Source organism: Melospiza melodia, chromosome Z (assembly GCF_035770615.1).
Source record: "Melospiza melodia melodia isolate bMelMel2 chromosome Z, bMelMel2.pri, whole genome shotgun sequence".
NCBI classification, from domain to species: domain Eukaryota; kingdom Metazoa; phylum Chordata; class Aves; order Passeriformes; family Passerellidae; genus Melospiza; species Melospiza melodia.
In genome coordinates, this window is record NC_086226.1 from 17,725,176 (window position 1) to 17,738,865 (window position 13,690).

A 13,690-nucleotide genomic window follows, 5' to 3' on the forward strand; every position below is an offset into this window, starting at 1 on the left:
CAGCAGCAAGCCTCAGGTCAGTTCCACCACTTGAGATTTGCTGTAGGGCAGTCAGTTGGAGTTCATTTTGCATTTGTTTCACTGAACATTATTGCTGTTACACTGTGAAGAGGAAAGCATTGTAGGTAGACTACTGTATGTTATAGGGATTGTTTCCCTCTTGTGCTTATTTTCTCTTCTTGCACTGGCATGCCTATTACCAATGAGGAGAAAAATTTTATAAAATAACAAAATCCATTACTTGTCATCACATTACTTCTAGTGTTTTATACTTGTTTGTTTTTAAGATAAGTTACAAAACCTCCAGCCTGTGTACTGTGCTGTGAAGTTATTAGAAAAGGCTAATAGTGCTGAGAAGTCTAATCTCTTAGGTTGAATATAAATTATTTGAAAATAGTATCCTTTTTATGCCCATGGAAGGTCCATTTTTGAGAAACTTAGATTCAAAAGATTATAACATGCTGTGTCAGGGGTAAATTAATACTTAAAATAATTTCAGAGGTCTCAGGAGCTGATGGTTAATCACTTGGTGTCCTGTAGGAAGTTCAAAGACACAACTTCACGAAAAAAGAACAAGCAGGGCTGTTATTTGTACATCTGTACGTGGATTTCTCAGGAGAACTGGTGATGTTCAGCTGTTACACACTTTAAGTGTAGTTCTGTCACAGGATGAGAGTTGATTAATAAATCTAAGGTCACATTAGTTTTGCATCTCTAAAAAAAGGAAAACAAACCCTTGCATTTTTCTTCAAGTATAGGAAGTTATGACTGAGTGACATACCGTAGGGGGTAGAGATGGTCAGACTTCAGTGATTTCTAAACTAAAAATGCCACTAAGAATTTTTATTCTATTTTTCCCCTTTTTTTCTGTAATGTGTGTTCATGTAGGACATTAAACTAGGTTAAAATACAATTAACTCAGAATGTTATTGGAGGAATAGTAAACTACTAATGACACTAATAATGTACTAACCCCTTTTATGATATGACTTAGGAAAATCCAAGAAGTTGATCAAGAAGGAAAATGCCAGTGTAGTTAGGTTTTATTAGCTAGAGTCTACTTAAATAGACTAGCTCTATTATTCAGAGAAATCTAGTCACTCATAAAAACATACAACTAAAATTATTGTCACTTGATTCTCGTACTCTCTTCACTCTGATTTACTTTAAACTCTCTTTAAAAATCATTGAAAAGTGATCTGACAGAGTGTTTAATGAGTGTTTTTTCACAAGCTGGCATCTTTGGAGGCAGAAGCCCCCCTATCCACTGAGTTAGTGTGTTGTTGCCAACACATCTCACTCATGATGGGAAGTAGCCATTCTTAACTTTGAGAGAGTAGTTCTATTCATATTTAATCCTTGGAGCAGTGAAAAGTGATAGCAAGAGTAGTAATAGTGATGGTGGCCTTCTGTTTCTGTTTTGAGTATCTGTAGATGAGGAATATAATGTGGAAAATCTCAGATCCATCGAGGTGGATCTGGTCCACCAGAAGGATATATTTAATCTGTAGTTTTGTCCATTTCCTTTTTTTCCCCAAAATCTGCTACAAGTGTACAGGAATAAGCAACGGAGTGGACAACTTGGGTTAACAGCTTGTGCTTCCTCATAATTTCTCCTAGGTCTTGTAATCTGTCCTTTGTCATGGGAGTGGTTGTAATATCAACCAATCTCACGCGCCTTATCCTTTGTTGTGTCACGTGTTTTATTTTTCGTGTCTTAACCATACACCAGACATTTGAAAGGCTTGTTGGTATTTTGGTCATGAGGGATGCACATAGGGGGAAAGAGGGGAACATGTGGCATTTGATTGTCTTCAAAAGAGACTTTGTGGTTTGCACTAGCCTAGGGGTTCCTCACATCTGTCGTGAATCCATGACTGTTGGTTGCATGGTAATGATTTCCAATGACACCTGATAGATGCCAGGTTAGAAGTGAAAGGCAATAAATCATACAAGCTTATGCTGGTTTTTAGTATGTTTTTAGCTGAGAATTCACTTGAGAAAACATTTTGCAAGTTTGAGTAATTTACTTGGTCTTTTTTCTTAATTTCCCTCTGTAGCAGGCTTGTTGTTCTATTTGTGTATGCATGTATTTGTGTATGTAATCTTCGAGTGGGTAGCCATGGTTAGTTTTGAAAGTGGGAGCACATTTATGGGGGAGAGAAGAAAAGGATTTAGAGGACTTGGGTTGTAAAGCACAGCGTGGGAGGGGAACTTGATGGGCAAGGCTCAGTGCACTTCACTGAGTCCCAGCATGTGTTTTGGTGTGGTATGTACTGAAGCAGCTCCTCTGGATTAGGATGTAGGTGTTATTAATCAAGTCATTGAGTTGTGACCTGTTGTCTGCATACCTGGCAATCTCTGTTATGGAAAAGCTCACTAGTGGGTCAGCTGCAATTCTGCTCTTCCTCATGAATGCCATGCTGGTTTTTTTGATGTTTGTAGAATGTGGTACAAGGCTTTTTTTCAATGTATTACAGTCTTAAAATGGAGGGGTTATTATTTTAAACTGAGTTATTCTGGAATTGCCTCCTTACTTTGTGGGAATTCTTTCTTCAGTGGTCTTTTCCAGACTCTGTTTAAAGACCACCTGTACTTAATTCATTGAAGTGTCTCTTTGTTATTTGTCTCCACTTTTAATTGTATTTAGACTTCACTGCCTTCATGATTTTTCTAACTTTAAACATGCAGTCACTAGTTCTTAGTCTTTAATTTCACATAATTCTATACAGGTATGAATCTTTTTATCATGTAGTTTCAGGATGCTCTATTGCAAAATTTCACAAATTAGACTCATAACAAAATTTCTCAATGCTTTTGTTCATTGAAAATAATCTGTAAGCAAGTCCTCTCTATGAACCATAGTCTTAAAAGAACATATTTATATTATGCTTGTATATACCACAACTAGGTTTCCACCTCTTGTTTCAGTTTTGCTCTGCAGAGTGTATGCAGCATTATAGTCCTGCTATCATTGTGCAGAATATTTCACAATGCAAGGGTAAAACCTCAGGCCCATTATAAGATAATGTGCTTCTTTCTATTCATTTTGCTTTCTGCCCAAGTCATTAAATTTAATTTCTTTATGATGAAAATAGCCTGTTTTCTGGATCCATATGAAGGCTCACTGGTCACGACGTAGGTCTATCCCCCAGTTATGCATAAGGCTATTGGACTGCAGTTTTCGTATTTGAGACCACTAGCACTTTGGAAAGGTACTTCTGGGGGTATTCTATGTTATATCCAACATAAATCATGACTAATTTATTTTAAGCTCCTCAGAAAGACACTTGTGAGCACTGCAGGTTGGTTCCACTCCTGAACCATATGTGTAAGGCTCTCAACCTTTTTCACCATAGATGAAGGAAAACTACAGTAAAGAAATTATAACAGAGATTAGATACTTGTGCATTTAATATGCTGAGGACAATCTACTTGGTTTTAGTGCTCAGTATGTGTTCTAGTCAGCTGTGGTCCCTGCTCTCATCAGCTTGCCTTCATTATGGGAATTTTTTTAGTGCAACAAAATTAGAATAGCTGTGATTTCATTTAGGGCAGAAGTTTCTCAGGCTTAGGGAAAGCAGAATACGGGCTCCTCTGCTCAATGAGAGCAATTTAAAATGCAAGCAATGTAGTTTCCTTCCAGAGGAGACTGCTTTGTTCTGGGAAGAAAATTTCCTCTATCGCGCAGCTTGAGTGCAACCTTTTTTTGGACGGTTGAAATGTTAGGCTTTCCATGGCTGGACAGGATTTCTCCCTTGCTATCAGAATAGCTGTGAGAGGCATGGAATTTTTTGGTATTTGTGTTGTTTGTTTTTTTCCTTGTTCCAGTTCACTCAACAGTCAGTAAGAACACTTTGATAGCTTTAATTTCAGATATTTGTCTTATTTGGGATGTATTTTCCTGATAGACAGCACTTGGATGTGAATGAGGTACAGAAATACTCTAATGTGAGGTGGAAGATTTCAGTATCTCGTAGAAGAAATACAGAACTGCCAGTTTCTTCTCCATTTATCAGGCAATTAATTTCATACACTGTGGGCAGGTCTTGCTGTTGGTTCTTTTTTCTTTGCAGTCTTGGACACAGTGATGATGCCTGCTCTCCAGCCACCTTATTACCTTGAATTACAGTGCAGTATACTGCTTACAGCTTTGGCACACCTAACCAGTTTCAAGAGCCTTAGAAAAAGTGCAGCTATCCCAGGTTAGCATGACTAGCATGAGTAGTACTCTCTAGTAAGTGTTACAGTTTGCACTGAGAATGTCTGGATCTGAGCAATTTGTTGCTTGATAGTTCAGATGATTTATTGATGCAGGACTGAGTTGATCAGCCTCTGTCTCTATATACCTGCAGTGATGAGCAGCTGTGTGACTGAGTGATAATTAGTCCAGGAGAGTTCATAGAGTGTAACCAGAACCACCTACTCATGCAAGAAATCAAAAGACACTTCTCAACATTCTACAGTAGTTTCTACAATAGTTTTCAGATGTCAAATGTAGAACACCAGCATGCACAAGATAATATTGCTACTTATAGAGGTTGTGGCTATATAAATTGTATAGATTTCAAATAGTTAGTCTAACTAGTTCTTTACAGAAAATAGTCACACTGTTTGCTTTTCTTTTTGCTTCCTGTACGAAAGATTTTTTAATAATTTTTTTTTAAAAAGTCGTCAGCCATAAAATCAGAAGAAGCTTGTAAAAGCATAAAAATGCACCGATAGTGTTGGATGTATAGCATTTGCTGTACTTGCTGCCATATTCCTAAATAAGACAGAATTTTGCTAGATTTTCCTAGGCAGGACTGAATTTTGTCAAGTTTTCCAGACACATATATGGTAGAATGCAGGAAGTCTGGCCATTAGTGATGTTTTCAAATCAAGAAAATTTTGGACTTGGATGGCACTTCAAGAAATCTTGTGTATCAGTTTCCATCATTTAAGACTGATAGTGTACCAGCCATTGCTAGGATATCCCTAAACGTGCTGATCTACTGCAAAAAAGCCTTCAGCCCCTTCTGTGGCTGCATACATGCACACACACACACACACATTCACATATACATACATACATATATATATAGATTGGGGCAGTATTAGGGGTTGTTTTGTTTGAGGGTTTTTTCACTGGAATTTTTTTCCTGAAATCTCCCTGGGCAATGCAGGCCATCCAGGTGCTGAGCTGTCTGAAGATGATAATCTCATACTTTGCATGTGAGCCTTCTCCTCCTGTATCTTTATTTGTGTTTGCTTTTATTGAAAGCATTCATTAGGTTAAGTCTTTGGCACACTAGAGTGTTCTACTGATTGAACACTCCCATTTTTAAGGCTGTATTGCGCTTTATTGTTTATTTATTTTATTAGGGTAGTGCATAAAGCGTCAGTTAGAATGACTACTCCATTGAGACGGGCTGTGGAAAAAATGAGTAAAGGTTTATTTCTGCTCTGAAGACGCACAGCCTAAATAAATGAGAGAGAATAGAAGAAATAGATGCAAACAAATGTAAAAAGGGTAGACTTTCACAAGTGGTTAAAGTATATTTTCTGCATAGGAGTTTTTATCTTCCAAGTTTTCTTTTAGTCATTTTAGCAGTGAGTAGAGGCCTAAATTGAGAGTTAAAGCCAAAATTTCTATGTTGTAGTCAGTGTTATCATTATGCTCACTTTAATGTCGGTACAACATTAGCCTTTGAGACTGCAGGAACTTAACTGCTTTCTTGTTGGTGTTACACTGCAGTCGATTTCGGTGAACCATAAAAAGTTTGCCCCTGAAGGTAAAATTACACTGTATGCATGTTCCAAGCATACTGCTTTGGGGATAAACATGTCTTAAATCAACTCATCGCTCACAGCTGAATTCCTTCTCCAAATGCAGTTTCTGTGTAGATAATAATGTTCAGAAGGACTGATAATCTGTAAACCATAAAGTTTTTTGAACATAAGTCTATCAATAAATGTATTTGAGCAGGATCAGAAAGAATTCTTATAATCCTAATGAAGATTTTGGGTTTTAGAGAGAGGAAAGGAGGAGCATATAACAACATTTTTAATTAGCTTTCATCAGTACTTCCAGTTTGTTCATATGTGTTCCAAACATTGGCATATTATGGTTCCTCACATTAACATAATAAAAACTTTTGGACTTTGTTGAAATTTCCTTTTGTAATTGTGCATTTGGAAAATTTAATTTGAAGTTTATGACACCCTGGCTTCTACTTGCTTGGATGATAGTGTGTAGTTAAGATGCCATCACTTTAAACCTTTGTACAGTGATCCTTCTGTTGGGGCTTAATATACTGTGGATTCAGATGTATCTGTGATGTAGTTGTGGCCTTGAGGTGTTCATCTAAAGAATACCATCTGGATTTGTACCCATATATTCTTGTATTAATATTCTGAGACTTAGACCTTGTCCTGTCTGGAATTTAAATACTGTTCCCTGAGCTTTAAAGAGAAGGCAAGCACCATTTCAGCCTCTTAAAATGAATTCTTTATTTTACCTCTGTAATTTGCCTTTTTTTTTTTCAAACTCTTATAGCCATTGAAATCCAGGCAGTAATGTCCACACCATTTTTACAGCCTCAAATGGATGAAGTACCTGTTTGTTCCTCAGTTTAATTCCCAAATTAATTATAGTTAGAAAGTACTTAATCTGCATCTCCATTTTTCTTAGAATATGTAAGGGCAGAAAAAAAATGTCCCTAGATAGGATGTAAGAATTTGAAATGTGAATAACTTTGTTACATTCAAGAGGGCAAGTCTTTTGTTGCAACAAGATTGATTTTTGTGTGGCTTGTGGGTTTTGTAACTTTCTTGTTTTCTGGTGGGTTTTGGTTTGTTTTGGTTTTGTGGTTTTGTTTGGGTTTTTGTGTTGTTTTTGTTTGTTTGGTGGTTTTTTGTTTGTGGGCTTTTTTTGGTGTTTTGTTTTGATTTTGGTTTTTTTCTTTCTTAATTTTGTTCCTTTCTGAAATGATACCTTTAGTTTCAGGATTGAAATTTCAATTTTATTCCTATATGGAGAAAACAGACATAAACTCCTGCATAGTGGGCAGTCTGTATGGGGTTTTCTTCTATTCAGCAATCTTTGATCCATACCTCCCCTGTTCAGTAAGTAGAAATGGCAAAGTAACTTAGCTGAGGGTGGCTACAAATCTGCTTTCCATGTAAATCATGAAGTGAACCTGGAGGGGAGAGAATTCCAGAAATCTCCTAGTAGACAAAATGCTTTAAAAGTATTTCTTTCAAAGAGAGCCTTTCTTCTACCCCCCCGAGTATATATTAATTGGTTATAAACCTTAGTTTTGAGGTTGTTATTCACCAAATTGTGCACACAGTAGTGCATGATGGATTCACAAGTACAGTTACCCTTCCATTGTACTGGCAAGAAGTCTTTTCAGTGAAAGCAGAGAGAATTTTATGTCTAAGCTCCAAATTCTATAATTAGTTTTACAGTAGAGGATTCAGGAAAGTTGCAAAACATATACAAGTCTTAGAAGTTTAACCAATTAGCCTTTAAGTTGTCTTCCTGCATATGTCATTATTGTACGTGTTTTAGTATCTGGTGGCATTCTAATTTTTTCTTTTCTTCCAGATCATTACTAAATACGTTTATGAACTACTGCAGAACGAATGCCACTTGAAGAAAGTAACTCTTCCAGTAAGTATAATTTATTTTTCCAAGGGCATAGTTTTTTGAATCTTTTGAATTTTACCCAGCATAGCCTGTGATCCCATATTCATATAAAGACAAGATGTGCCAGGGCTCTGTGCAGGGCATTGTTTCAGGACACCGCCTTTGCGTTTTGCATGTGTATGCATCTGGAGATGTGGTTCCACCTCATTTCTCATGTGTTTGATTTCTCCATCTGAGCCTTTCTTACCTTACCACATACCAGAATTTTCAAAATGTGGTCCTTTTAATAGGAGCACTATAAGCTTTCTGAAAAGTATTTGTGGGTATTTTGAGATGTCTACAGATGTAGAGAACAGAAGTGTCTTTGCAGGCAGAAGACTACATTCACATTCAATATCAGTAAAATACTCAAAGTCATTTTTTTAAAAATGCTTTTTCAGTAATTTGTAATATGCATGTAATATAAAGTGCTTTTGTCACTTAGTGAAAATATTTAATCAACCCTTGGAAAAGATTAAGTGCTCCCCCACATATCAGTGTGTTTATAAATATATGTGATGTGATATGATGATGTTCAGATATTTTTATATTGGAGAGCGCAGGGGAGACTGGAGTGTGACAGCACTATGTAGATTTTCCATCATTATGAAGGATTATTCCTATGCTCTTTGAAATCTTTTGAATTGCTGTCATTCTCAGAGGAACCTTCATATTCAGTCAAGGAAAACCTGTTTAGGCTATGGAAGGAAAAGGTCTTTTGCCTTAACAGTTCTGTAAGATTTCACTATTCCCATTTCCATTCCCTGAATGTTGCTTAGGGAATGTTTTGATGACCTGACCAAAATACTTGTAGTTTCCTAGAAGGACTTTTTCAGTGTGTCGTGGTCACAGCAGAAGGAGCTGAGCTACAAGGTTCACAGAGAAATCTAAGGGCAATATCCTAGCCTGGTGCTTGCACCAATGCCCTGCGAACCAAGACTGAGATACCATTTCCCCACTTCAGATTTTTCTGTGTAGACAGACATAGGATTGGGTTCATCATGACAGTCTGCCTGGTGCAGTGCTAGTTACGATCTCCACCTTTTTGGCGGATTTTCTTTCTTGGTGAAGTTTTGGTCCAAAAAGTGCTTCCAGAAATATAATGTATCAAAAAACTTCTCAAGCCATGTCACAGTTCATCTGTGACACTGTGAAGCTGTCTTTTATAAACTTCGAATCTGCATTTTAAGGCTGTAGAACTTTCTTTGATTCCTAAAAAATAATATGAAGAATATGCATGTAAGTAGGGCAGTGGTAAAGCTGATCAGTTAGCTCCCAAGCATGAAGATGAAGAAACTTGGGATATGTGTTACAGCACCTCCATCACCTATGTCACACCTGTGGTGATTCATCTGTGTGGCTCTAAGTTTCAGGTTTCTTGGCTTGGAAGACAAATGGTCCTGGGCGAGTTCCCACTTTTGGATTTATCTCTTTACTTGTATTTAGAAATTGTGTAGTGACAATGGATACAGTTGTTCAGTAATACAGTTAAGCTATTCTCAAATGTATTACTTTCAACTTCTGTTAAGTGTCATAATTTAATTGCATTTTGGAGCAAAATAGGAAAGCACAAAATCTGCAGGTGTCTAATTGTGAGTGTTGTGGAAAAAATATCATGAGGTACAAGTACCGTTCTTCAGGAATGGCTGTTATGTGTAGCCAGCCCTCACCATCAAAAGTAAGTTATGAAGGCATATACAAAAGTGAAAAATTGAAACAAAATTTCTGGAAGTTGAAAAATTAAAGCTGTGTAAAAGCTAGGTTTAAATCACCACTGACAGATTCCCAAGTAAGGACAAAGAACCCTCTAGGTGAGACTAGTAAAGGAAACTAGTAAAAGTAATAAAGCAGCTTTTAGGATGAGAATAGAAGAGAGTATAAGTATTGGTAAGTTACAGGAAACTCAGAAAAAACAGATTTGAGGATTGTGTTAGAGTTGTAAAGACTCATAATAAAAGAGAGCTGATAAGGTCAGTAGATGAATTGCAGCTAAAATGAATACCAAGGTCAAATGAGAAAAACTAACATAATTAATTCCAATACTACTTGTCCAATTTCCACACACTTAAGTATACTAAACAGGATATAATTCTGAGCAGCTGTCTGAAATTTGTCATATCAATAGAGGAGACCTGAGGACAAGTTAATATATTGTACAATAAACAAATTCCAGGATGAGACTTTTTTGAAACCTAGGATTCTATAGGAAATCAAACATGAAGCTGCAGAACAGCCCATTTATATTTAACTTACTGCTGAAGTAGTAATAATAATAATAATAATGATAATGATAATAATAATAATAGGGAAAATTAGTACAAGTTTATTTTTAAAAAATCCAGAACTCATTGCAGGAGTCAGAGATCACATGGAGAAGAAAAATCTTGTCAGTAAAAGAGTACAGATATTTCCAGTGAACTGTCAACAGATGCTTTCTAAAAGCACAGGAGAAGGTACTCTCCTTTAAAGTTAATTGGTTAGAAGGGGAGAAAGGTGTTCATATTTTACAGATGAAATAAACTGTTACCAGGTAAATGCTGTTAAGAGCTGAGATAGCTGTAAGCAAAAAGAAAAAAGGAATTAATACAAGCTAACAAACTTCTCTGATTTTTTTCTAAAATTATTTGGGATAGTTAAATCTAAAGCTGATTATGATGACTTGGGAAATTATTTATTCATGCTGAATAACTGGATGATTAAATGACAGGATATTCAAGTCTGGTAAATATGAAATTATGGGGAAGATAACTCACTCTGTAAACACAACAGTGGCCTCTAAATTACAACTCAGGAAAGAGCTTGGAGTGATTGTGAGTAGTTCTCTGAAAGCATCAGTGAGTGCTCAATGGCAGTCAAAAACCCTCAAAGCAAATAGGATGTTAGGAATTACGAGGTATCGAGAACAAAACAGAAAAACATCGTCATTCCACTCATTATATGGGCCCTCATGTTAAACACTGCATGAAGTCTGGACACCATATCAAAAAGGATATGAAGAATTAAAAAGAAATACAGAGGAGGGTTGCAAGGATGATCACAGGCGTGAAATTCTTTTCAGACAAAGAAAGATTAAACAAAGATTCTTTAGCTTGGAAAATAGATGGCTGAGGAAGGAATATGACAAATCTATAAAATCATGAAAGGTGAAGGGAAGATGAATAGGAAATGGGTTTTTGCTTTTTTCATAATAGAGAACCTAAGGGGCATCAGGTTTAAATTATCAGGCAGGAGATCTCTACTGAAAGAGACAGTATTATTTCATATATGTCCCAATTATATTGCGGAACCCATTGCCACAGAATACTACCAAGGAGAGAGGTATAAATGCAGTCAAAAAAACCATTTGACAATATTAAGGTGGTATGGGTGCCTTGAACTGTTTAACGTGCATGCCCAGTTATATAAACTGTGGCTTCAAGGTTCCAAAGTTACCAGCTGTCAAAGCCAGGCAAGAATCACTCTGTAACCACTGTTTTTACTGTTCCTCTATACAATCTGCTAGTTGTAGAAACAGGACCCTGGACCTTGGTCTGACCAAGATGGCTCATATGTGTGTATATATACACACACACACACATACATATATATATATACACACAACTTTTTTATGTGCATATTTTTGAGATGAGTACAAAAAACTTTTTTCTTTTAATTTCATCACAGGTGATCAGAAAGTTGTTATATTGGTTTTCCTTTTTCTGTCAGCTGATAATGAAGCTGGCAGTCCTGTGAGTTTTGAGTATTTGAAATGTGTTTCAGGACTCTGTTAGGTGGAGTGGGCTTTTTTTCAGCATGATTTTAGTAGGGAATGGAAATGTTAGTTTCAAAGGTTTAGCATGATGGCGTTTTATCTTCCGTAATTTCAACATTGTGTGTAAAGTCAAACTTGCTGTTGTTGTTTTGCTTTCTTAGGTGGCAACTTGAGTTTGGGATACAAAAATTAATTAATGTGGTGTCAGATACGAAAGTAAGACCAGTTGGCAGTTTAGGAGAGCTTGCCCAATGTTGTATTATGCCAGCATCTTCGACTGAACAATTCTGAACATTTTTTCCTACACAGGGAGGCCAAGATCCATGTTGAACTATTGTTACTGTAAAGCACTGTACTTCTAATAATGTTCAACAAGTACTACTGGACATGAACATTTTAATAAAGAGTCTCATATTAAGGGAGAGGCCATTCAGTTACTGCTTCTAAAGTTTTATTTTGCTCACCATTGAAGATTATGTTAGTAGTAAAAAGAAGACGGCAATTTTTTTAGCCAGATGGAGTATTTGTATTTCTCTAGTTTTAGTGGCATAATCAGTGATTGATCTTTGCTCTTCTTTAGCTGTTGAGGGCAAGTGGAGTGTGCTTCTAAATTAACTGCATCTTTAACAGCTTCTGGGGAAGCCTGAGATGGAAGTTTAAATAATTAGTAACATGTAGTGGTTTTAAGCCTGGCTGGAAATTAAGCACCGTGCAGCTGCTTGCTCAACCCTCCTTTTACTTCTCTGAACACTAGTGGAATGGGGAGGAGAATCAAAATAAAACTTGTTAGCTGAGATAAAAACAGTTTAATAACCTAAAGTGAAGTAAAATACAGTGATAATGGTAAATGATAAAAATAACACACAAAAAAAGAGTGATGTGCAATGCCAGATGCCAGACTCCAGATTCCCGAACCCAGATTGGCCGTGCTTCTAGGTAACTCCCCCTAGTTTACATTTTATATCCTGGACATGGTATTCTGGGATGTGGAATATTCCTTTGCCATTTCAGGGCACCTGTCCCAGCTGTGCTTCCTCCAAGTTTATTTTGCATACCTTTTCACTAGCAGAGCATGAGACAAGGAAAGGGAAGTCCTTGATTTTGGATAAACACAACTTAGCAGAAAACCAAAATATCAGTGTTATACCTAAGTGTTATCAATACCATTCTTGTTCTGAAGCCAAAACACTGCATTTTATCAGCTGCTGAGAAGAAATTCACTCTATCCTAGCTGAAAACAGGACACATGTTTAGTTGGCAATGGCATTGAAATGTCTCACTTCATAGAATCTTCTTATCAGTGCTTATCAGTTATCAGCGCTTTCCACTTTCACTTCAATAGGTAAAAGTTCATAGAAGAATTATTTCTTAGTTTTACATTTTTGATTGAAAAATTCTAAATCAGGATTCTCAATACTGTGAAGACTTTAACTAAAGCAAGTTAGTGGGGTTTATGGTGAAACACACAGAAGACGACTTTTCATCTTGGGAAGCAAATGAGCAGATTTTTCACTCCATCAGCTGCTCACAATTCTCACACTCTTTTTTGAGTCTTATCAGTTTCAATTCCACTTATTTGCCATATTCTTCCTCCAGCTACACTTTATACCTACTTTGTAGGCTCAAGGCTTAATTTTTGTCATGTTTCTCAACTGAAATAAGAAAAATACTTAGTAAGAAAAATAATTGTGGAAGAAAAGTACTTATGGATTTTCTTCCCTTTTCAACATTCAATCTTCTAAAACTCCAATATATAGAATAAAGACTCCTGCTCTAGGAACCCTGTCAGCTCTCATAGATCTTGGGTTAGTAAAGGCTAATTGTTGATGTCGTAGTGTGGATGACAATAAGAGTAGATTTCAAGTGTCTATATATTCACAGCAGCTGTGCATAATACTAACTAGTGTGCTGCTGAAATATTTTATTGACTGGTACTGTGTAGGGGAAAACTCATTTGAGACAGAAATCATACGGAAAAAGGCAGTTCACTGTTTAAAAATATTAAGACTCTCATAATATATGTAGAGATCTCATAATAGCTGCCTACATCCATAAACTTTAAAGAATTATTATGCATTGAGAAAAAAGTCCAAGAAAAAGAAAATGAAACTGTAGTTTTAAACAGTAAATTGTCATTATAATTTGGATAGGTTTGGCATGCCTAGCTACAGATTACTGGAATTATTTTCACCTGTAAATAATAATGTTGAATCAAATTGTTAAACTAATCTAAAAAAACATTTTCCTGTATTTATTCACTTTAGATT

At 36.3% G+C, this 13,690-nt stretch overlaps 1 protein-coding gene across 6 annotated transcripts in view; it reads left to right on the forward strand.

Moving 5' to 3' along the window:
• ARB2A (ARB2 cotranscriptional regulator A) overlaps positions 1 to 13,690 on the forward strand; it is a 261,677-nt gene that overhangs the window by 48,362 nt on the left and 199,625 nt on the right. For all 6 annotated transcript variants that reach the window (XM_063179805.1, XM_063179806.1, XM_063179808.1 and 3 more), the window contains one exon: positions 7,592 to 7,657. In XM_063179805.1, the coding sequence (XP_063035875.1) occupies positions 7,592 to 7,657 (66 nt within the window). The remainder of the gene's footprint in view (positions 1 to 7,591; positions 7,658 to 13,690) is intronic.